Source organism: Rhinoraja longicauda, chromosome 15 (assembly GCF_053455715.1).
Source record: "Rhinoraja longicauda isolate Sanriku21f chromosome 15, sRhiLon1.1, whole genome shotgun sequence".
NCBI classification, from domain to species: domain Eukaryota; kingdom Metazoa; phylum Chordata; class Chondrichthyes; order Rajiformes; family Arhynchobatidae; genus Rhinoraja; species Rhinoraja longicauda.
This window is the reverse complement of record NC_135967.1, coordinates 33,654,223-33,679,335: the sequence shown is the minus strand read 5'-3', so window position 1 is coordinate 33,679,335 and position 25,113 is coordinate 33,654,223. Positions and strand designations below refer to the sequence as shown.

Genomic DNA, 25,113 nt, shown 5'->3' with positions numbered 1-25,113 from the left:
AATTAGAGATTACAGCAAGGACCTATGCAGAAGTTTTAAAACATAGCCACCTAATTCTAGTACTTTTACACCCAATGAACTTGGGGGGTTTTTGAGGATAAATTATCTTTAGAAATTTTAGCACTTTAACCAACTTAAACTCGACTGAATGTACTATTTATTTTACCAAAGATTTTTAAAGGTTTAAGCCACACACATCAACAACCAAGTGTAGTGTAGCTAAAATAAGTGCATTAAAAATCTATTGCAGAATGAAATGCACAACCTCAAATGACAGTGCAGGATGAAGATCAAGGTCCCTGTAACGCAAAGCGCACTTGCCAATGCGCCATGCACGGCTCTGCAACAAGTTGCAGCGGCGACATCAGCAATTCGCAGGCGCGGATTTGAAAAATAACTAATTAAAAAAAGAAAATGCAGTACAGCGCACCGCATCCGCGAAATTGTTGCGAGTAAATAGCCAACTGAGATTTTACCATAGGTAGTCAGAAGCACCTCTAAACTCTGACATAGAACAAAATAAATCACTAGATATACAGGTGCTAACTTGCCCAGGCTACAAGTGGACCACACAACTCCAATTTTATTGAACCCAAGATGAAATCAATCAACATGAAATTGAAATGTTATCATTTCAATAACATTAAAATAAAAGGGGAAAAAAAACTAAAAATACACCACTACATTTTGGTAGCTCTTCAAGGCCATGCTGCTGACATGATTCTGTTGATTCTCGTCAGGATTAACTGGGGACAAGGACAAGCTGGACATCTCATTCAGGACTATCTAAGGTAAACACTCAGCCAACCATCCACTGATTAACGCTGGCGCACGCAGGCGCTTCGCCGCGCAGCCTATGCGTTACTGCAGGCTCACAGCGCATGATCAGTAGAGCAGTACGCTGCAAACCAAACAAAGAGGAAAGAAATTAACAAAATCAGTAGTTAGAAGCATTACTGGTACTTTGTAGAGCTATTGCCAATTTTACTTATTAAACTAGTTTTGTCTAAGACAGTGGCTATTTTAAAAACATGTATCAAATTGAAAATTCTCTCTTCCAAATTACAATATTTCCCATTTAAAAAAAATAAATATAAAATACTTAATTATTTAGACACTTTTTTGGAAGCCACGAGACAGAAGAACTCAGGCATGGAGGCAAATTGTTTGTGGCAGTGCTACAAACCCGTTACCATTATTTCATCTCATTTTCAAGGTAGTCGATGGTGGGAAGAGCAGACGGTGTCACCCCTAGATCCAGGCCTCGAGCTCCGGTCAGTGAGGCACCTACAGGGGAGAGCTTTCACCCGCCTGAAACCTTCTATGTATAATATCAATCATGAAAACGAAAAAGACAAATAAGAAAGACAAAATAGTTAGTAAAGAATCCAACAACATTTTCCTGGATTTGTTCTAAAATGCAATCTTCTGAAAGAAAAGAAATAGATGCAATGTCACATTTATATTCAAATGTAGTCCAAGTGTTCAGATTCAGTTCATGCAAGTGAAGTGCTGCAATATATAACTGAATCTGATAATGACATTATCACAGCACCAACTTTGTGAAACATGATGGGAGTCTATTGACTTCTGGTCAATCAACAAAAATATAGCAAATTTTAAAAAAAGTATGGTTTCTCCTTTTCCCTAGAGTGTAAATGATTTTTGCCTATCCAAATTGTAAACATCACCTAGACATGAGTGTCCAAGTGGGGAATGTGTATATCCCTTTTCGTGCCAGACAGCTTCAAATTCAAGGAAGAAAGGACCTTAATATATTTTAAGAGTTCATTCTAATTTAGAACCCAACTACACTGTAGGTCTGCTGGTTTCGTCTTTTAAATGTATCGATCAGACCTTGAAATTAAATCTCATTTTATACTTCATCGAACAAAACGGCTAACAATCACCTTCCACCGCTGAAATAAAGAAGTCAGCATCCAGGAGCAAGCGCAGTCTCACTTTATACAGGTTGAAGCTGCAGTGGAATGCACTGAATGTTAGCTCTCCATTCAACGGCCTGTGGGCTGAAATTCTCTTTACCCCAATGATTTTTCACCCCCTGTATATCCACCCTCCCTCTTCCCCCCCTTAAGCACACATACAAAGTCAAATGGACAGCTACACTGCGCAGACACTCCACTTTGCAAGCGCGCGGGACTCAGAATGGCAGGTCAAGGGACTCTGGACAAGGTCCCTTTCTCCTCCCATTCTTTGCCCCTCAGTGGCTTTTCATAAGGTGGCTTTTAATGCTCCAAAAAGGTTACAACTATGTGTGTATACACACATACATATAGATAAAATTTACACATATCTGCATATACACACATTAACAATGAGACTTTAAAAAATGGGTGATTAACACCATTTCAAACCCACAACTAAACCATATCGTAAAAATTTTGCTAGAAGCCACCTTATTAACTGAGCAAATCTGGCACATCGGTTCACTTAGAGACCAAACCAGCAGTGTCGGAAAAGCAAACCATATAATTCAAAATCTGGATACTTGGTTTTCGACTTCCAGGGTGCTATTGCAGCCTTTCTTCCCATTCACGTTGATGGTCTGCACCAGGGTTGGATAAATAAAATAGATGAAATGTATCTCTGTAACTGAGACAGGGCTAAAAAAATAGGATGAAACAGTCTGCACTAAGTCAGACCATTTCAGCCGATCTTTGTCCAGGAAATGTCTTCAGGTAGCCAGGGGAATCTTATTTTTTTTCTATATTTGTTCAGTCAGAATGTTCTGGTCCGCTCTGGTGCTAAAGTGTATATCTAGATTCTTTTGCTCGCTTACTATCCAGTCAATGTAATCTAACCAGTCAGGATAATGGATTTCTATTGTGAATCGTGTGGAGGTTTATCTTCACGATACGGTCCAATTAACATCAACAACACTTACCTTGGCTTCTTCTAAGCGACCAAGGGCTTTAAGGAGATTCCCTAGGTCACTACGAACACAATACAAATCCTGCAAGAGAAGACCAATAGGTATATTCATGATTCATTGAAGTGATTACCCAAGCCAATCTTAATACCTACCTACCTACCTACCTATCTAACTATCTAACTTACTAAAACTCTCTGCTTGTGTGTATGTGTGCACCATAACTTTTGTGGTTCACACAGCCAAAACTGTACACCATTGCGCCACAATTTTTGGCCCACGTTACTCACTATTATCCCGGACACAATATGCGACAACTCTCATTCAAATTGAAGCTACATTTTTAAAGCTAGACATTTTAAAGTTTAAAAATTTCCTTTCTAACCCATTTCTTGAGAGTGCTCAGCGTATGATATCACAATGGGGCACGTTCGACTTAATTTGCTCCTCACTCGCCAAAACAAGATGGCTGCCGGCAGCGGGGCCGCCCGTCCGGGCTCAGTTGTTCCCTCGCCCCTCTCCAACGGCTCCACGGAGGGGAGTGGGTGTGGCGGCCGAGTGGGTGGAGGGTGAGGATGGGGGGGAGGAGAGAGTGGGGGAGGGGTCCGGGGAGAGTGGGGGTAGGGGAGGAGGGGGTAGGGGGACAGTGGGGGTGTGGGAGGAGAGAGTGGGGGTGGGAGGAGAGTGGGGGTGGGAGGAGAGAGTGGGGGTGGGAGGAGAGAGTGGGGGTGGGAGGAAGGGGGGGGTGGGAGGAAGGGGGGGTGGGGGTGGGGAGGAGGGAAGATTGGGGGTGGGGGGGAGAGTGGGGTGCGGGCAGGGAGAGTGGGGGTGGGGGGAGGGAGGTGGGGGGGGAGAGGAATAGGGGTGGGGAGGGGGGAATAGGGGTGGAGGCAGGGCTGGGGGAGTGGGGGTTGGGGCAGGGGAGGGCCAAGTGGGGGTGGGGTAGGGGGGATGGAGTGGGTCAGTGGAGGGAGGAGGGGGGATAAGGGGGATTGAGTGGGGGGGGGAAATTGAGGGTGCTACACCAATACAGGAGAGGCTTTGGGTCCAGGACTCACTCAGTCACACCCTCTCCCCTTCCCTTCTTCCCCCTCTACGAGGAATGGACCCATTGGTCTAGTTTCTTCTAAAACTCAACCAAATTATTTAGGCATTTATTTTAATTCTTATCCAAATTTTCCTTTGCCATTCAACCAATTTTCCACCAAAATGGCCCGTGTTCTTTCACCTAGAACTCTAATCTTGACTACTATTTAGATTTTTTTTAATGTGTACAAATGTTTTAAACATCAAACTACCCTGTACAATGGTCCTGGTTCCAAACACCCAACTGTAAAACTGTATTAATAAACGAAATCAATACCCAAAACATCAATTTAACTATCCCCCACCCCCCCCCCCGAACAATATGGCTTATTTCTAAGATTTAATTATACATTTTATACAATTGTCAAATGGCCTTGGGTCTACTCATTGTCTAATAACATCAAAACAGTTTGATGTTCAAAATTGACTCTGCAAATTGAGACAATGCATCTAATCCGCTGGCCAAAGAAAATGATTAGAATGAAAGATGTTTTATACATTGTATAAACAGTGGCAAATAACAAATAATGATAAAACAAAGTAACAGGAACCGTTTAAAAAAAAAAATCAACACAGCCAGATCCCCAACTTGTGACATTACTTTACCTGGTCTATTTTAGTATTAACTTGAGTAATACCCAGGAGATGAATCAACATAAAAATTATTACTTCTAACATCTATGTCATTCAATTTTTTTTGTCACCACCTCCCAAGACCTACTTTCATCCTACAAGCCACTTTCTTCTAAATGGATTCCAGCACTTTGTTAGGCTTGAAATACTATGGTGGATTTTTACTATAAGCAGCCTTTGTTGATCCTGAGAGGACGGAAAATAACAGTAGTTTTGAAAGGATGTCCTATTCAGAATAAGTGGCTACACATTTAAGATGAAGACACTGTTTCATTAAATCTAGGAATTTTCCATTCTAGACAAACGAGTGCAAGTCACTGAATGTATTCAATTCTGAGATTCATACATTTGGATATTATATTTAAATATTAGCTCAGCCTTCCCTCTCTCTATTAACTCAGCCTGACCTCTTGAACATGCCTACACCCCTGCATCACAATTTTTCATGCTCATAGTTTGTATTCCCACTGTACAACTCCATTAACTCTATAATGCCTCCCCTAACCCAACCTAGCTACACCTTCTTGCTTCCCAGCCGCCCTCAACTTTCTACGTTTATTTAAAATGTTCTCTTTTAATAGCCAATAGACAATAGACGCAGGAGTAGGCCATTCAGCCCTTCGAGCCAGCACCGCCATTCAATGCGATCATGGCTGATCACTCTCAATCAGTACCCCGTTCCTGCCTTCTCCCCATACCCCCTCACTCCGCTATCCTTAAGAGCTCTATCCAGCTCTCTCTTGAAAGCATCCAACGAACTGGCCTCCACTGCCTTCTTAGGCAGAGAATTCCACACCTTCACCACTCTCTGACTGAAAAAGTTCTTCCTCATCTCCGTTCTAAATGGCCTACCCCTTATTCTTAAACTGTGGCCCCTTGTTCTGGACTCCCCCAACATTGGGAACATGTTTCCTGCCTCTAATGTGTCCAATCCCCTAATTGTCTTATATGTTTCAATAAGATCCCCCCTCATCCTTCTAAATTCCAGTGGATACAAGCCCAATGCCCAATCGCTCCAGCCTTTCAACATACGACAGTCCCGCCATTCCGGGAATTAACCTAGTGAACCTACGCTGCACGCCCTCCATAGCAAGAATATCCTTCCTCAAATTTGGAGACCAAAACTGCACACAGTACTCCAGGTGCGGTCTCACCAGGGCCCGGTACAACTGTAGAAGGACCTCTTTGCTCCTATACTCAACTCCTCTTGTTATGAAGGCCAACATTCCATTGGCTTTCTTCACTGCCTGCTGTACCTGCATGCTTCCTTTCATTGACTGATGCACTAGGACACCCAGATCTCGTTGAACTCCATCTCCTCCTAACTTGACACCATTCAGATAATAATCTGCCTTTCCATTCTTACTTCCAAAGTGAATAACCTCACAGTTATCCACATTAAACTGCATCTGCCATGTATCCGCCCACTCACACAACCTGTCCAAGTCACCCTGCAGCCTTATTGCATCTTCCTCACAATTCACACTTGTATCGCAGCTTAGTATCATCTGCAAATTTGCTAATGGTACTTTTAATCCCTTCGTCTGTCATTAATGTATATCGTAAATAGCTGGGGTCCCAGCACCGAACCTTGCGGTACCCCACTGGTCACTGCCTGCCATTCCGAAAGGGACCCATTTATCCCCACTCTTTGCTTTCTGTCTGTCAACCAATTTTCTATCCATGTCAGTACCCTACCCCCAATACCATGTGCCCTAACTTTGCCCACTAATCTCATATGTGGGACCTTGTCGAAGGCTTTCTGAAAGTCGAGGTACACCACATCCACTGACTCTCCCCTGTCAATTTTCCTAGTTACATCCTCAAAAAATTCCAGTAGATTTGTCAAGCATGATTTCCCCTTCGTAAATCCATGCTGACTCGGAATGATCCTGTTACTGCTATCCAAATGCTCAGCAATTTTGTCTTTTATAATTGACTCCAGCATCTTCCCTACCACTGATGTCAGACTAACTGGTCTATAATTACCCGTTTTCTCTCTCCCTCCTTTCTTAAAAAGTGGGATAACATTTGCTATCCTCCAATCCACAGGAACTGATCCTGAATCTATAGAACATTGAAAAATGATCTCCAATGCTTCCACTATTTCTAGAGCCACCTCCTTAAGTACCCTGGGATGCAGACCATCAGGCCCTGGGGATTTATCAGCCTTCAGTCCCATCAGTCTACCCAAAACCATTTCCTGCCTAATGTGGATTTCCTTCAGTTCCTCCATCACCCTAGGTTCTCCGGCCCCTAGAACATTTGGGAGATTGTGTGTATCTTCCTCAGTGAAGACAGATCCAAAGTAACAGTTTAACTCGTCTGCCATTTCTTTGTTCCCCATAATAAATTCCCCTGCTTCTGTCTTCAAGGGACCCACATTTGCCTTGACTATTTTTTTCCTCTTCACGTACCTAAAAAAACTTTTGCTATCCTCCTTTATATTATTGGCTAGTTTACCCTCGTACCTCATCTTTTCTCCCCGTATTGCCTTTTTAGTTAACTTTTGTTGCTCTTTAAAAGAGTCCCAATCCTCTGTCTTCCCACTCTTCTTTGCTATGTTATACTTCCTCTCCTTAATTTTTATGCTGTCCCTGACTTCCCTTGTCAGCCACAGGTGTCTCTTACTCCCCTTAGAGTCTTTCCGCCTCTTTGGAATAAATTGATCCTGCAACCTCTGCATTATTCCCAGGAATACCTGCCATTGCTGTTCTACCGTCTTCCCTGCTAGGGCCTCCTTCCAGTCAACTTTGGCCAGCTCCTGCCTCATGCCTCTGTAATCCCCTTTGCTATACTGTAATACTGACACTTCCGATTTTCCCTTCTGCCTTTCCATTTGCAGAGTAAAACTTATCATGTTGTGATCACTGCCTCCTAATGGCTCTTTTACCTCTAGTCCCCTTATCAGATCAGGATCATTACACAACACTAAATCCAGAATTGCCTTCTCCCTGGTAGGCTCCAGTACAAGCTGTTCCAAGAATCCATCTCGAAGGCACTCTACAAACTCTCTTTCCTGGGGTCCATTTCCAACCTGATTTTTCCAGTCTACCTGCATGTTGAAATCTCCCATAACCACCGTAGCATTACATTTTTGACACGCCAATTTTATCTCCTGATTTGCTAATGTTTCAGGACGATGCCCCTCATCATACCCATGACGTGGAATCTTCAAGATGGAACAGTAACCGTCACTATTTCCACAAATGTTACCCAATCTGCTGGGTTTCCCTAGCTTTATCTTTATTCCTTCACATTTTCAGCACCTGTATTTTTATTGTCGTAGCATATACTATCTTTTCACAGTCATTTGCTACTATTGCTACTGGTAAACAGTATATAGATGCCATTTGAGAAACATGCATTTCCCCCAGAAAAAGTCAAATTGACGTCACATTTTTGCCTTCCTATAAATGAAAGAGCATAACATTGGGCTTCCACTTGACGGACATACTGGACCACTGAGAACCACATTGTTAGGGGATATCCTCCATTTCTAACTAGTGGAATGAATATGCATCAATTACTCCAGGATGGACAAGCAGAAGTTTCCCAAGTTGTTGTGTTCAACTTCCATTAAAAGTGTAGAAGTTATCAAAATTCTCTAAATTCAACAGAGGTCCAAGGATCGGAAAACTTAACTGTAACCACTATTCAAGAAAGGAGGGATACAAAGCTGGGAACTACAAGGCAGTTGGTCAACTTGTGTTACAGTCATGGGAAAATGATTGGAATACATTGCAGTCATAACAGGATATTTAGAAAATCTTTAGCCTGTCAAACAAAATTAACAAGGTTTAATCAAAGCATAGGAAAAACAAAATGTTGGAGTTTATTGAAAAGATTACAAACTAGAATGAAGATACTGAATGTCTAAAGACAGACTAACCCCAAACTAAACAAGTTTGGAAATAAGAGGAGATAATCTTAGTGAAACACAAGATTCTGAGGGGGGTTTGGCAGGATGGATACTGAGAAGGTGCTTCACCTTGTTGGAGCATACAAAACTAAAGGGTAATAGTTTCAAGAAACATTTATTTTCCCATAGGGTTGTGAATGTTTAGATAGCTGTGGCGGCAAAATCACTGCCGATAATTAGCGCGAGGATTGACAGAAATTTAAATACAAGAGTCAATGGGTGTCAGGAAATAGTGGGAAAGCAGCGAGAGGCCAATACGAGAACAGCCATCTTCTTGAATGGCAGGGTAGGTTTGAGGGGCCAGATGTTCTATTTCTGTTTTATTGTGTTCTTACCCGAAGTAGAATAATTTATTCTGATACATCCTAAAATTGTGGCAGGTTATTCAACTTGCGTTGTAAATGGAAATGATTAAGTTAAGCAACACAAAAAGCATATGGCAACTTACAGGATTATACTGCAAAGCAGATACATAGGCTTGTACAGCTCCCTCCATGTCGCCCGCTGCAACCAATGCTGCTGCCAGATTGATATATCCATCAATGAAGTCTGGTTTTAGCCGGAGGGCATGTCGATAATGCTCAATAGCCTCCTGAAGTTGGCCACGCTCTTTATAGACATTCCCCAAGTTTGAGTAGGCCTCAGCCAACATGGGGTTCTGCTTAATAGCCAGAGTGCTAAAGTGAGCAGACCTAAAATCAAAAAAAGAAATCCTGGTAGAACATGGTATTTTTTGTAATTACATCCACATTTTCTCAGCCCTTCCAATCAAATGTAGTTTCTATGTTTGTCATTAAATTCAATGACCAATATGTTTATCTTAAAAGTGCAAAATAGCTAGCCTTACTTTGATTACAGAAACTCTCATATACTAAGGATATATTCCTGATCTTCCAATCTGCTTGCGTGGGGGCCTAATCACTTATTTCTTAAACTGCACTCTCTAACTGTAAAACTGCATTCTGCATTGTTTCCTTCCTCTTTTTGCACTGCCTGGTGCACTCACATTTGCCTGGATAACATACATCTGTATCTCAGTACATGTGGCAATAAACCACTACCAAATTACAAGTGATACTTGCTACCAAATTACAAGTGATACTTGTGAAAGTATTTTCTGCTACATTCCCAATTGAAAAGGCCACGAAGAGCTTATGAAATAGATATGCATTCTGCATTTACCTGTCCAGTCTGCGACATTGGAAATGAATGGAAGAGAGAAGCAGTAGCACACCAGTATTGTCAGGTTCCTGTCTCCAAAGCTGCATACAGTGTCTCTCAGCTGCCTCAAAATCTCCTGCTTGATATTCACGATGTGCCAACTCTGCTAGCCCTGGAATGAAAGCATGTGCTCTGTTAGTTCTGGAATGATGAGCACAGAAAAAACAAAGAGGACACTGGCTTTCATATTAGTGTGCGCACACACCCCTGAATTGCGGGGAGGGGGGTGGGAAGAAAGGGGCAGTCACACAAGAAGCCACAACTTCAGACAAGCTGTTTCAGTAAGTTAACAATACTGGGATTATCCTGACAATACAGAATAAGTGCCTGGTATGTCTTGTTCAGAAAAAATCAGTTGAATCCTATGCAGTCAATGCAGCCCTTTACATTTTAATAAGATTCATGGATGGCATTGCCAATGCTACGAAGAGGCACTTCCTTTTGTTACCAGCCAGATAACATCTGGTATCAATTTCACCAGACCAAGTTACAGATCTTGCAATCTTGACCAAAAACTACCAACAAATTATGACTGCTCCTCATATCAAAACATTAATTGAGCCAAATCAAGCACCCCTCCCCATAAAACTAATGAATAGACATGAAGGGGAAAAACTTTTCCCAAACTTTTAGATGCAAACTTTGCATAAAAAATTACTGTGTCTGTTGTAGATCAAGCATCCCAGATCCAGGAAATAGTTGGCGAGTATATAGTTAAGCAGCAAGGACAGAGGCCCTTCGGCCCAACTGGTCATGTTACCAACTGGGACATTTATCTTCAGTTTAAACCAGCTGCAGTCCCTTCCTACACATTACCTGTGCTTCCATTAGTCTGGGTTTGACTATACCCACCACCCTGTGTGAAACATGACCCTCACATCCATTTTAAATCTTTCCTCTCTCACCTTAAAGCTATGCCGTCCAGCTTTTATTGCCTCCCCTGCCCACCCCCCCCTCCAACAACAATCCCAGGAAAAAGACTAACCATCCATCTTATGATTTTATTAACCACAAGATCACTCCTCAACCTCAGATGCTCCATTAGAAAATAGTCTCAGTCCATCCAGACTTCCCTTTTAATACATGCCTTGCATTCTTGCAAATCTTTTCTGCAGCCTTGTCAGCTTAATGACATCCTTCTGGATGACCAAAACTGCACGCAATACTCCAACTTCTTGCACACCTTACTTAACATAGAAAATAGGTGCAGGAGTAGGCCATACGGCTCTTTGAGCCAGCACCGCTATTCAATATGATCATCCAAAGTCAATACCACGTTCCTGCTTTTTCCCCATATCCCTTGATTCCATTAGCCCTCGTCCAATATTGGATGACAAATAAAGCTATCTTGAATCTTGAATCTTAAAAGCTACATCTAACTCTCTCTTGAATACATCCAGTGAATTGGCCTCCACTGCCTTCTGTGGCAGAGAATTCCACAGATTCACAACTCCCTAGGTGAAAACCTTTTCTTCATCTCAGTCCTAAATGGCCTACTCCTTATTCTTAAACTGTGACTCCAATATCAGGAACATTTTTCCTGTATCTAGCCTGACCAATCCCTTAAGAATTTGATGTTTCTATAAGATCCCCTCTAATCCTTCTAAATTCCAGTGAATACAAGCCCAATCGATCCATTCTTTCATTACATGTCAGTCCCGCCATCACGGGAATTAACCTGGTGAACCTACACTGCACTCCCTCAATAGTGACTTAACTCCTAAATTCAACACGCTTACTGATGAAGGCAAGTGTTCCTCACATCTTCTTACACTTCACCTCCAATTACCATCCTGCTCTTAAATATACTTGGACTATCTCCGACATCTCCCTCCCGTTTCTGGACCTCACCATCTCCATCACAGGAGACAGAGTAGTGACTGACATTGACTTCTCCAACTTTAGATAGTTCCTCTGTCCCTCTCTTCCCCTCCCCCTTCCCAGTTCTCCCTCTATCTTCCTGTCTCCACCTATATCCTTCCTTTGTCCCATCCCCGACATTAGTCTGAAGAAAGGTCTCGACCCGAAACGTCACCCATTCCTTCTCTCCCGAGATGCTGCCTGACCTGCTGAGTTACTCCAGCATTTTGTGAAATAAATACCTTCGATTTGTACCAGCATCTGCAGTTATTTTCTTACAAACTGTAAAGGCATATTTACATCACAAATCGAGGAAGTCTTTAATGCCAGACTACTTTGTGGCAAAGAAATCTCAATTCTGAATCTAGTTCTATCTTGTAAAATCTTCCTCCCAAGCTGGATCAGTCCAATCAGGGTATTCATGTCCTGGAAAAAAACTCACTTTGAAAAGTCCTTTGATATTCAAATTAATCAATCTGTTATTCTAGAAGAGTGCAGTTTCCAAGAAAATGTATCAATTGGCAGTGAAGGAACTGGGCTAACTAATAGGCAAGCATCATTAAAAAAATTGGGGTAAACTATGGCATACATAAATAAGATGAAGGGATGGAATTTTGTTATTTAGGTTAAGAGTATAACAGTTCAGACCCTACGATCACTTCAATAAAACGCTCTGCCTGGTTACAGCAATCAGACTACGTATCAAAACACCTGAAGGGTCCTGACCCGAAACATCACCGATCCATGCTCTCCAAAGATGCTGCCTGACCCACTGAGTTGCTATAGCACTTGGTGTCCATTTATGTAAATCTGCACCTATAGTTCCTTGTTTCTACATAATAATAACTGTTCAATTGGCAGAATGTTTCACATATCTTGCACATCGGCACAAGAAATCCACCCTGAACAACTATCTGCAACAATATCAAATGACTGTAAAAGTCCTTGCTGCCATTCGTCAGCAAGAAAATTGTTTAATCTTTTCTCTCTCTCTCTCTCGTCTCAGATAATCACAGCAGTTTCTCTTCCCGCTACTTGGATGACTAAAGCATAGCCTGGTCCCTGGCACAAAATGTATTTGCTTGTTACATCCACCATCATATCCAACATTTGTGTAGTGAAATAAATGTCTAAGAAAATGCAGCGTTCTAGCAATTTAGTGAAAGTTTATTTTCAAGATGTCCACATATGTGTTTTAGTACAGCAGACTTTACGACTGCATGGCAGAGACTTGAGATGGTCAATATGGCAAGGTGTACTATTTCCCCGTTAGCGTTTACAATGGCGATGCAACTAGTGATTAGAGCATCACAGTGGGTCGTTGGCAGGGAGGACGGACTGCGCCTCCCTCCAATCAGGGCCTATTTGGATGACATGACTTTGGTGACCGCAACAGGAGCTTGTACAAGAAGGTTGTTAGAGAAGTTAAATGATAATCTTAAATGAGCTAGATTGAAGATTAAACCTAGAAGTCACGGAGTATTTCTTTGGCAAGAGGAAAGGTTGTAGAGAAAAAGTTCTGTGTAGATGAAGAAGAAATCCTGTCTATAATGGAGAAACCAGTTAAAAGTTTCGGTAGGTGGTATAACAGGAAGTTGGATGACACTGGTTCAGCAACTTAGAAAGGATGTTACTGACGGGTTAGAAAGGATAGAGGTCAGGGTTTCCAGGCAAGTTGAAGTTGTGGTGTTTGTAGTTTGGGCTATTCCCTAAGATGCTAAGACAGCATATAAGGTGCCAATTTCTAAGATGGAAAGGTCAGTGAGATTGGTTAGTTCATATATTAGGAAATGGTTAGGAGTTCCACAATGGAGTATGATGTTGTGGCGATCAGTGAAACATGGTTGCAGGAGGGTTGCGATTGGCAATTAAATATTCCAGGATTTCATTGTTTCAGATGTGATAGAATCGGAGGGGCAAGAGGTGGGGGTGTTGCATTGCTTGTCAGGGAGGATATCACAGCAGTGCTTTGGCAGGACAGACTAGAGGGCTCGATTAAGGAGGCTGTTTGGGTGGAACTCAGAAATGAGAAAGGTTTAGCAACACTTATAGGGGTGTATTATAGACCGCCAAATAGGGAACGAGAATTGGAAGAGCAAATATGTAAGGAGATAGCAGATATTAGTAGTAAGCACAGAGTGGTGATTGTGGGTGATTTCAATTTTCCGTATATAGACTGGGAATCACATTCTGTTAAAGGGCTGGATGGTTTGGAGTTTGTAAAATGTGTGCAGGATAGTTTTTTGCAGCAATACGTAGAGGTGCCTACCAGAGAAGGGGCAGTGTTGGACCTCCTGTTAGGAAATGAGATGGGTCAGGTGACGGAGGTATGTGTTGAGGAGCACTTTGAGTCTAGTGATCATAATGCCATTAGTTTCAATATCATTATGGAGAAGGTCAAATCTGGACCAAGGGTTGAGATTTTGGATTGGAGAAAGGCTAATTTTGAGGAGATGAGAAAGGATTTAAAAGGAGTGAAATGGAAATTGTTGTTTTATGAAAAGGATATAATAGAGAAATGGAGGATATTTAAAGGTGAAATTTTGAGAGTACAGAGTCTTTATGTCCCTGTTCGGTGGAAAGGAAAGAATAATAATTTGAAAGAGCCGTGGTTTTCCAGGGAAATTGGACACTTGGTTCGGAAAAAGAGGGAGATATACAATAAATATAAGCGGCAGGGAGTAAATGAGGTTCTTGAGGAATATAAAGAATGTAAAAGGAATCTTAAAAAGGAAATTAGAAAAGCGAAAAAAAGATATGAGGCTGCTTTGGCAAGTAATGTAAAAGTAAACCCCAAGGGGTTCTACAGATATGTCAATAGCAAAAGGATAGTGAGGGATAAAATTGGTCCATTAGAGAGTCAGAGTGGACAGCTATGTGCTGAGCCGGAAGAAATGGGGGAGATATTAAACAATTTCTTTTCTTCGGTATTTACCGAGGAGAAGGATATTGAATTATGTGAGGTAAGCGAAACAAGTAGAGTAGTGATGGAAATTAGGAGGATTAAAGAAGAGGAGGTACGGACACTTTTGAAGAATATAAAAGTGGATAAGTCTCCAGGTCCTGATAGGATATTCCCTAGGACATTGAGGGAAGTTAGTGCAGAAATAGCAGGGGCTATGACGGAAATATTTCAAACGGCATTAGAAACAGGGATGGTGCCGGAAGATTGGCGCATTGCGCATGTTGTGCCTTTGTTTAAAAAAGGTTCTAAAAGTAAACCTAGCAATTATAGACCTATTAGTTTGACGTCTGTGGTGGGAAAATTAATGGAAAAGATACTTAGGGACAATATATATAATTATTTGGATAATCAAGGCCTGATTAGAAACAGTCAACATGGATTTGTGCCTGGAAGGTCATGTTTGACTAATCTTCTTGAATTTTTTGAAGAGGTTACCAGGGAAATTGATAAGGGCAAGGCTGTGGATGTTGTCTATATGGACTTCAGTAAGGCATTTGACAAGGTTCCACATGGAAGGTTGATTAAGAAGGTTAAATCGTTGGGTATTAATAGTGAGGTTGCAAGATGGATTCAACAATGGCTGAATGGGAGATACCAGAGGGTAACGGTTGACAATTGTATGTCAGGTTGGAGGCCAGTGTCTAGTGGAGTGCCCCAAGGATCTGTGTTGGGTCCACTGTTGTTTGTCATTTACATTAATGATCTGGATGATGGTGTGGCAAATTGGATTAGTAAATATGCAGATGATACTAAGATAGGTGGAGTAGTTGATAGTGAGGTAGATTTTCAAAGTCTACAGAGAGACTTGGGCCTTTTGGAAGGGTGGGCTGAAAGATGGCAGATGGAGTTTAATGCTGATAAGTGTGAGGTGCTGCATTTTGGTAGGACAAATCAAAATAGGACGTACAGGGTAAATGGTAGGGAATTGAGGAATGCAGTGGAACAGAGGGATCTGGGAATAACTGTGCATTGTTCCCTGAAGGTGGAATCTCATGTGGATAGGGTGGTGAAGAAGGCGTTTGGTATGCTTGCCTTTATAAATCAGAGCATCGAGTATAGAAGTTGGGATGTAATGTTGAAATTGTACAGGGCATTGGTGAGGCCGAATCTGGAGTATGGTGTGCAGTTCTGGTCGCCAAATTATAGGAAGGATGTCGACAAAATGGAGAGGGTACAGAGGATATTTACTAGAATGTTGCCTGGGTTTCAGCACTTAGGCTACAGAGAGAGGTTGAACAGGTTGGGTCTTTATTCTTTGGAGCGTAGAAGGTTGAGGGGGGACTTGATAGAGGTTTTTAAAATTTTGAGAGGGACGGACAGAGTTGACGTGGGTAGGCTTTTCCCTTTGAGAGTGGGGAAGATTCCAACAAGGGGACATAGCTTCAGAATTGAGGGACAAAGGTTTAGGGGTAACATGAGGGGGAACTTCTTTACTCAGAGGGTTGTGGCTGTATGGAATGGGCTTCCGGAGGAAGTGGTGGAGGCTGGCTCGATTTTATTATTTAAGAGTAAATAGGATAGGTATATGGATAGGAGGGGATTGGAGGGTTATGGTCTGAGTGCAGGTAGATGAGACTAGGTCAGGGAGAATGGTCGGCGTGGACTGGTAGGGCCGGACAGGCCTGTTTCCATGCTGTAGTTGTTATATGTTGTTATATGTTATATGTTAATGTCTTAGTAATGTGACTTTATATGGGAAAGGTATTTTCCATTTACCATTGTCTAGCCTAACAGAGGAGTTTAAGTGTCCTATGTTGAGGTTAGGACGTACAACGTGATCTGGGTGTCCTAGTGCATCAGTCACTGAAAGGAAGCATGCAGGTACAGCAGGCAGTGAAGAAAGCCAATGGAATGTTGGCCTTCATAACAAGAGGAATTGAGTATAGGAGCAAAGAGGTCCTTCTGCAGTTGTACAGGGCCCTAGTGAGACCGCACCTGGAGTACTGTGTGCAGTTTTGGTCTCCAAATTTGATGAAGGATATTCTTGCTATTGAGGGCATGCAGCGTAGGTTTACTAGGTTAATTCCCGGAATGGCGAGACTGTCATATGTTGAAAGACTGGAGCGACTAGGCTTGTATACACTGGAATTTAGAAGGATGAGAGGGGATCTTATCGAAACGTATAAGATTATTAAGGGGTTGGACACGTTAGAGGCAGGAAACATGTTCCCAGTGTTGGGGGAGTCCAGAACCAGGGGCCACAGTTTAAGAATAAGGGGTAGGCCATTTAGAACAGAGATGAGGAAAAACTTTTTCAGTCAGAGTTGTGAATCTGTGGAATTCTCTGCCTCAGAGGGCAGTGGGGGCCAATTCTCTGAATACATTCAAGAGAGAGCTAGATAGAGCTCTTAAGGATAGCGGAGTCAGGGGGTATGGGGAGAAAGCAGGAACGGGGTACTGATTGAGAATGATCAGCCATGATCACATTGAATGGCGGTGCTGGCTCGAAGGGCCGAATGTTAGAGTTGCAATTATCAGGGAGTAAGGGTCTGAAGAAGGGTCTTGAAACCAAAACGTCACCCATTCCTCTCTCCAGAGATGCTGCCTGTCCCACTGAGTTACTCCAGCTTTTTGTATCTATCCAGGGAGTAAGGATACCTTAGTTAGTAATCTGGTGCCAAGTGTAAATAGAGGGAGGAAGTGGAACTCAAAGCAGGCATTAGAAGAAACACAAGCAGCTCTGAGGCATACATTGTTGGTAGGGTGCAACAAGGGAAAGAAGGCTGAGGGCTCAGCACAGGGAAACCAGTGTGGAGTAAGGCAGGTCCAACAGAGAGGAGGAAATTGGTTGTAGAGCAGGTATGTCACCAGGAGGAAGCAGTGAGATATGTATAGGCAGCAGCTCAGGTTAAGCAGGGACAGTGGATGAACTGGGAAAATGTAGCAAAGAGGAGATTTAGCTGGAGGGACCTGTGGTGCATGGAGGCGGGTCACATAAGTTTCCTTATAAGGGGTATTTATGATGTGCTGCCATCACCGCAGAACCTCAAACAATGGTAGGTGGAGACCCGGCATGTCCCTTGTGTTCAGAGGTGGCAACGTTGAGGCATATTTTATTAGGATGTAGGACTAGTATTTCTCAGGATCAGTATATTTGGCAGCATAACTAGATATTAAAGTGCATAGCTGCAGCAATTGAGAGGAGAGTACAGGCAAATTCAGTAGGCATCAGGACTGGGAGTGCAGCGATTCATTTTGTCAGGGAGGGAGAGGAAGGTAGAGAATGGAAGTTTGCAGATAGTAATGAGTCAGGCCAATTACGGGGAGCCAATGATTGGGAGATTTAGGAGGAAAGCTTGTTGTTCCGCAGGAAATAATTACCACTAGTTTGAGGTCTGATATAGTGTTATGATCAGTTAGTCAGCGGATACTGTATTTTATAGAACTGGCGATACCTTTGGAGAACTCAGTGGGTGAGGCTTATGAAAGGAAAAGGCTTAGCTATGTAGAATTGGCAGCAGAAGTTGAGCAGTGAGGATGGCGAGCAAGAGTACGTCCGGTAGAGGTGTGTTGTAGAGGTTTCATAGAGAGATCAACCACATCACTATTTGGAGAGCTAGGAATTCGCGGGCAGAGTTTGCATCAGGCTGTAAAGCAAATATCAGAGACAGCAGAGTAAGGCAGTAGGTGGATTTGCTGGGAAAAAAAGTGTCAGTTAGGGGCAGAAAGGAAACATATGACATGCAGTATGTGTATTTCTTTGTAATTGTAGTCTGTGCAAGTTATGCAATTGTGATATTACAAGCTTAATGATGGGCTAGGATTAGTGGTAGGATGCAAGTGTTTAGCATTTGTTAGAGTGAGTTAATTGGCTGCAGCTTCCTTTATTTGGTAGATACTCGTAGCCTAGGTGCTGAGAGCAGGTATTGAGGGGGGTTGTTATGGGATGCCAGAACCAGCTATTGAACCTTCTTGAGGTGCCATGGGCCTAACTCAACGAAACACCAATGAAGGGAGGTGCCCACTCGATAACCCCAATGATATACAACAGGACTAGTTGCTTTTTTTAAAAGCTAATTAATATGTTGGGAGCTGGGGTTTTTTGCATTTGGAGTCATTTATTGTCGGTTGGTGTGTTTAGTTAGATAAACTTTGGTTTTGGGCTTGGTTTTGTTAGTTGAGCGTTTATTCTGGAGTTAAGGCACCAAATACTTTTGTGTTTTAATTGTGATTTAGGAGTTCAATTGCAACTGCAATTTTTTCTTGTCAAGTTCTGGAGACTTTCTAACAAAGTTCTCCAAAGAGTATTCATAAGAGTCTTTGAATATTTAAGGATTAGATAAATTAACAATGAACATGGAGATGAAAGATTTCTTGAAGAAGGCAGGTTTGCAGAGTTGAAATTACAATTTGATTAGTTGCAACCTGCACAAGTTTGAAGCACAGAGCATTTGTAAATAAAGGGTAAAACATAATCCACCAGCAATATTCAAAGATCCAGGATGAACTTTAATGGTACAAACATTTGAGTCAATATATTTTTCTAAAGAGACCTAGAGCAGCATCTTTCAATTCACCCCATCTATTGAAATACTTATCAAAAAGGCTTGTGATTCCTGTACACAGTTGCAACACAAAGTATTTGCAAATAAAAGTCAACACATGTATTATAATGGAGACACAAGGAACTGCGGGTGCTGATTTCCAAAAAAAAGACAAAACACTGAAGTAACTCACCAAGTCAGGCAGCATCTCTGGAGAACATGGATACGTGAAGTTTGGGGTCAGGACCTCCCTAACCCCAAAAGTCACCTCTCCATGTTCTCCAGAGATGTTGCTTGACCAACTAAAACTAGTTTTAGTTTAATTTAGAGATATTGTTCTGTGCTTATGAATCCCTGCAAGTTTTATGAAACATACATCCTTTTATTCACCAGTCCAGATTTCATTAATCTCAGACCACGTTTTGTGCCTTCTACGTTTATGTACATGCTAATACTCTGTAAAATTAATTGAACAAGATTAATCTTTTCCAATTCGTTTCCACGCACATGAAACCATTTCCAATGTAGTTTAAATAGTTCCCACTGAAATGTCCCTTCTCGCCACAGATGCTACCTAACCCGCTGTTTAGTATCACGCGTACCAATGTACCGTGAAAAGCTTTTTGTTTCCTCTAACATTGTGGTTTGCTCTAGATCCCAGTACCTCTCCTATCCACAATGAAATGTAGGTCTGATTTACGTCTGAATAAGGGTCTCGGCCCGAAACGTCACCCATTTCTTCTCTCATAGATGCTCCAGCTTTTTGTGTCTATCTCTGATTTACGTAACTCTGTATGGTTGTTTTATAAGCAATCAGACGCTGCATGTGTGGTTACACACAGGAAAGCAACTTCATCATTAGATTGAGGGCCACCTCGACCGTGATCTCCTCTGTGCTTTCTCACCTGTGCTGTCGGCCACACCGCCGACCGACGCCGCCATTTTCCTGTCCGGGGTTTTCCTCGTTCCGGGCCGCTTCCACTAGGGGAGAGTTTGCCTTCCGATCAGAGGCCCGAGGCCAAGAGCCCCGACACTATTAAAAGACCTTCGCTTTATCCTCCCCTTCCCCCACCACACTCCGTTACCACGGGCCCGTGTCCACTAATAACCCGATTTTCGGCCACAGCTTCTCTGTTCCTATTGCCACATTGCCGATGCCTTGCCCTGCATGATGCTCGCACCGAGACTGTAAATTCACCGTCACCTCCCGGGGAGCTGGCGGCCGCAATAAGAACGCCTGCTCCGGACTATTTTCACAGCAAAGAGTCCTCAAACTCACGAAACAATAACCCCGTCGCTTTATCGCCAATGTTCAAACTTCTGTTTCTTATCCGATGAATTTCTTTTCACTACTGAGAATCCAAGAAATGTTATTTTCTTGTTCTGAACGTATTAATTAATTTCACGATTCATAACCTTTCCGCGGAAGGGGCCTGGCATTGAAACGTGAAAGTTGCCTCTCCTCACTGCTTTAGCAGATGGTATCGCTGCGCGGCAGCATTGCGACGGTCCGGGCATCGCATGCGCAACAAAGGTGATTGTGTGGAGCCCGTGGAAAGGTCCAGAATGTTCGCGCGACCGCCGTGGTCGCCCTGTTGTGACGAAGGATGTCGACCGAGGGCCTTGGTTTCAAAAACAATGACAAAAAAAGTAACCAACGCTTGAATTTTATATTTTTAAACACATCACTTTAGAGCCTTTGAAATGAATGAATGAATGCACCAATGAGGATGGTGAATATAAGGCCTGGAATTTAGAGATGTAGCAGAAATACTGTAAATTAATTAGGTGACACTGGATCAACTGTCAGGTGTATTAAGGAACTGCAGAGGTTGGTTTAAACGCGCTGAACTGTAAGGTGCGCTGATTTTATTTAAAATATATATATATTCGTCCTCCAAGCACCCTTCCCCTTCTTAGTCTAGACAGAAAAATAGGGATGGGAGTATATGATCATGGCTGATCAGTACCCCATTCCTGCTTTTCCCCCATATACCTTGGAAGCAGGATATATAACACTTCTTAAATAAAATCAAAAATCTGCAAATACTCAGCAAGTAAGGTAGCAAATGGGGAAGAGAAATTCCGTAGACTCCAAGAAACTGCAGATACTGGAATATCTGAGGAAGTGTCCCAACCTGAAACATCATTTGTCCATTCCTTCCACAGATGCTGCATGACCCAATAGGTTCATCTCACACTGTGTAATATGTTCAAGGAAATTCATCATTTTTAAACCAATTTCTACAGATGCATCATAAAAGGAATCCCCTGCAGATGCATGTTTGGTTTGGCAACTGCTCTGTACAAGACCACAAGAAATTGCAGAGAATTGTGAATGCAGCCCAGTCCATCACAACCCACCTTCCCACCCATATCTATACTGCCTACCCTTACATCATTTTCTCTTCTCCCCTCTCATCAGACAAGATACAAAAACTTAGCACGTATTACCATGTGTAGAACCCTATTTTATGACTCTTGAATGGATGTCTCATATATGGATAAGTTCCCGATATTCCAATCTACCTTGTTATGGCCATTGCACTTTAAAAAAGATCTGCACTTTCGCTGCACTTTGTTTATTTTCTCTTTTGCACTACCTGATGTAATATTTTATGGTACGATTTTCCTGGATAGCAGACAAAACAACATTTTTCCACTGTATTTCACTACGTGACAAAAAAAATTCCAATACCATTATAACAAACATGTCCAAAGTCCGGCCCGGGGGCCAATCGCGGCCCGAGGTCAGATTTTATACGGCCCGCAGCTTCCGTCTTAAATTTATTATTTTTGGCTCGCCAGCACTGTCTAACAGAATGAAGGTAGGGGAGAGGGGAGAGGGCGACTACTACTCCCGGCGGTCAGCGCTGCCCGACCTCCCCCCCCCCGAGCGGGAGAGGCGACGGCGAAGGGCGACTACACTTGCCGGCGGCGGGGTTGAGGGCGTGCGGGGAACAGGAGAGCAGCAGCTGAGCTCTCCTCACCCCGCACGCTCATTGGCAGGCGCTCCGGTCAGTCGGGCGGGTGCCGCATCCCCCCCCCCCTGGGAGAGGCGACGGTGACTACACCTCCCGGCGGTCAGCGCTGCCCGATCTGCGGGTTTTCAGACTCGAGGTCCGGGGGGGGGGGGAGCGCATTAGTTAAAGGTCCGGGGGGGGGGGGGGGGGGGAGCATTAGTTAAAGGTCCGGGGGGGGGGGGGAGAGCACATTAGTTAAAGGTCCGGGGAGGGGGGAGTGCATTAGTTAAAGGTCCGGGGGGGGGGGGGGGGGGCGCATTAGTTAAAGGTCCGGGGCGGGGAGCACATTAGTTAAATGTCCGTGGGGGGGGGGGGGGGGAGCGCATTAGTTAAAGGTCCGGGGGGGGGGGAAGGAGAGCGCATTAGTTAAAGGTCCGGGGGAGGGGGGGGGAGCGCATTAGTTAAAGGTCCGGGGGGGGGGGAGCGCATTAGTTAAAGGTCCGGGGGGGGGGGGGGGGGAGGGAGCGCATTAGTTAAAGGTCCGGGGGATGGGGGGGGGGGCGCATTAGTTAAAGGTCCGGGGGGGGAGCGCATTAGTTAAAGGTGCGGAGGGGGGGAGCGCATTAGTTAAAGGTTCGGGGGGGGCATTGGCCCTTGGGTATTTTCACATTATCAAATCTGGCCCTCTTTGAAAAAAGTTTGGATACCACTGCATTATAATGTTAATCTGAAAAAGACAAATTACTTTACAGTTATGATTTTTTTGGAAAGTGATTTAAGTGGAGTATTTGAACTTGTGTGTGGATTGACATTAGCTGCATTTCCAGTTCTCAGTGCCTTTCAATGAAGTCTCGGAACTGTGATGATTGAACATACTACATTTAATATTTAACAAGACCAGGTTGCAGTTATCAGCCCAATGGAGTAATTTCATTTATGAAATGTAGAAATGTGATCCAGTTTAATTTTATGCACAAATGGAGAAACATGAAAAATAGCGAGCAGGATTTAAGATTAAGACAAGACTGAATTTAGTATGATATGAGATTTCCCCAGTAAAGTGGGATAAGCTGTTAATGGGCAAAGTAACACTAGGTGGATAGTTAATGAAGTTAACAGTGCGGAATCAGTTTATACAGCTCATGGATAATAATGAACAAAGCAAGGGCAATGGATAACTCAAATAATGCATGCAGGTTAGGTACAAAGACCAAAAGATAACTAAACAACCCTTTAATTAGGTAAAAATCATTAATCGCCAAGAATGTAAATGAAAGCAAGACGATGGTGAACATGTCAAATTATTTTGGTTCAGTATTAACAAAGCAAGGGCATGTCGTTTGCCAGGTGTCCAAAGTAAACGAATATTTAAATGCATGAGAATGTGCAAAAGTAAAATACAATATTAATTGTAAACAACATACTGGAACACAAACAGTAACAAGTCCCTTGAGGAAAGCAAATAAAACATTGCATGTGACCTCACTATGATCTTCTAGATTTACCTTGATTCAAAAACAGTTCCATTGGACTGAAAATATCATGTTCTCACTTCAGAAAAGTGAAAGATGGAAAATTGTCAAGATAGCCTGATGAGGGAAATTGAGAAATTCCCTGTCCCCAATTAATATAAACTAAGTATATTTTTAGATTTGTGAAGTACAGATCATAACTAATGAATGTTACGAATCTAAATATATAGTTAATTTTAGTTGCACATATTGTTTACATAACTTCCAAAAGGCAGTTAATGTCATCATTACAGACACTCAAGTCAATACTTTGGACTAATTATTTTTTGACCTGAAATTAGACATTTTATGTACTCAAGACATCAAGCAACATTTATACAAAAGTTTATCAATAATCTTTCAATACATTAAGCCACAGTTAGAGGAGACAAGCTTTGACATGCAGAGAATCAGTGGGGATGTGGGAGAAGGATGGAGCATAAAAAAGTAAATAATGGATGAGGTGATGGATCGAAGTGCAAGGGAGTAGTAAAGACATTGGTGAGCACAAACTTTAAATCTGGAACATAGGTAAATGCAAATGAAGAGCATCTTAAATTACTATAACAAAAATTTTGAGAGATGAAGGCTAGAATTTATGATCGTGAAAATTGTTGAATTTCATGTTCCCATAGACTAATGTGTTCTGGTCAGATGGGTTGTTGTACCTTGAGTACAATGGCTTCAATGGAAGAAATAAAATTCATCAAAAATTAAAGTGACAGGGATTTTGAAACTTGGTTACACTTGTGGACAGAAGAAAGGTGTACTGGGGATTTTCTTAAGAATTGTTGGCTTTTACCTCGTTATCATCATGTAATATCATAGATGGTCACCGTCCATAGATTTATAACAGTAAACTCGACCTCCACTTCAGCTGTCACTCCCATCATATTTTGTTATTGGATGGCATAAATGAGCTCGTTTCCTACAATTAAACACTGGCAAGGTAGTACTATAGGATCCCCATAAACACTGTAACTTTGCCACTCACCTTCCGAAGCCACGAGCCACAATCTAGGTGAATAAATGAACCCCAAATTGAGTTGTCACCTCCTCCTTGCAAAGGCCATTCAATTTGTTTCTCTGCCCAAGATGATAAATTTACTGAATCTCTTGTGTGGTATGACAATTTAAAAACTCTATAATCTGTTGTTATTTCGCTTGTATGTTGAATTTCTAAATTTCTAATCTATTCACTCACCCCGCTGTTTTGGCCTCCACCTAACTCTTCTGATTTTTATGTAATAGTCCTACCAGGATTTGTTCGATAACATTCTTACACATTACATAAGTTAGTGGCTACATTGTTAAACCTCAACAATGTAACCACTAACTGTAAAGAAAATGGAGGTGAAAACTGTAAACTACACTGTATTACAAGAAGCCTAGCCAGCACACAGAAGCCTAGCTAACACACAGAAGTATCTGCCATTTTTGAATGTCCCATTGCATCTTTAAAACTACTTTTTCCCATAACCTATATAAAATCCTAATGTGCTGACACTGTAGCAAAAGCTTGTGAATATCCAGCATTTAATATCAAAGGAAGGAACTAAATGGTGGTACACTTGGTTT

General features: G+C 42.4%; 1 protein-coding gene across 3 annotated transcripts in view; it reads right to left on the bottom strand.

Moving 5' to 3' along the window:
* The window catches only part of LOC144600636 (UDP-N-acetylglucosamine--peptide N-acetylglucosaminyltransferase 110 kDa subunit), a 58,797-nt gene extending 38,361 nt beyond the window's left edge, over positions 1-20,436 (bottom strand). Inside the window, exons 1-4 of one of the 3 annotated variants that reach the window (XM_078412465.1) lie at positions 19,967-20,436; positions 9,714-9,864; positions 8,980-9,223; positions 2,906-2,974 (exon numbers count right to left, since the gene is read on the bottom strand). In XM_078412465.1, the coding sequence (XP_078268591.1) occupies positions 2,906-2,974; positions 8,980-9,223; positions 9,714-9,864; positions 19,967-20,003 (501 nt within the window). In that variant the 5' untranslated portion in view covers positions 20,004-20,436. Of the gene's footprint in view, positions 1-1,193; positions 2,870-2,905; positions 2,975-8,979; positions 9,224-9,713; positions 9,865-19,966 lie in introns of those variants that run through there. The other 2 variants (XM_078412464.1, XM_078412466.1) reach the window with 2 other exon arrangements.
* Positions 20,437-25,113: the final 4,677 nt, after the last annotated feature.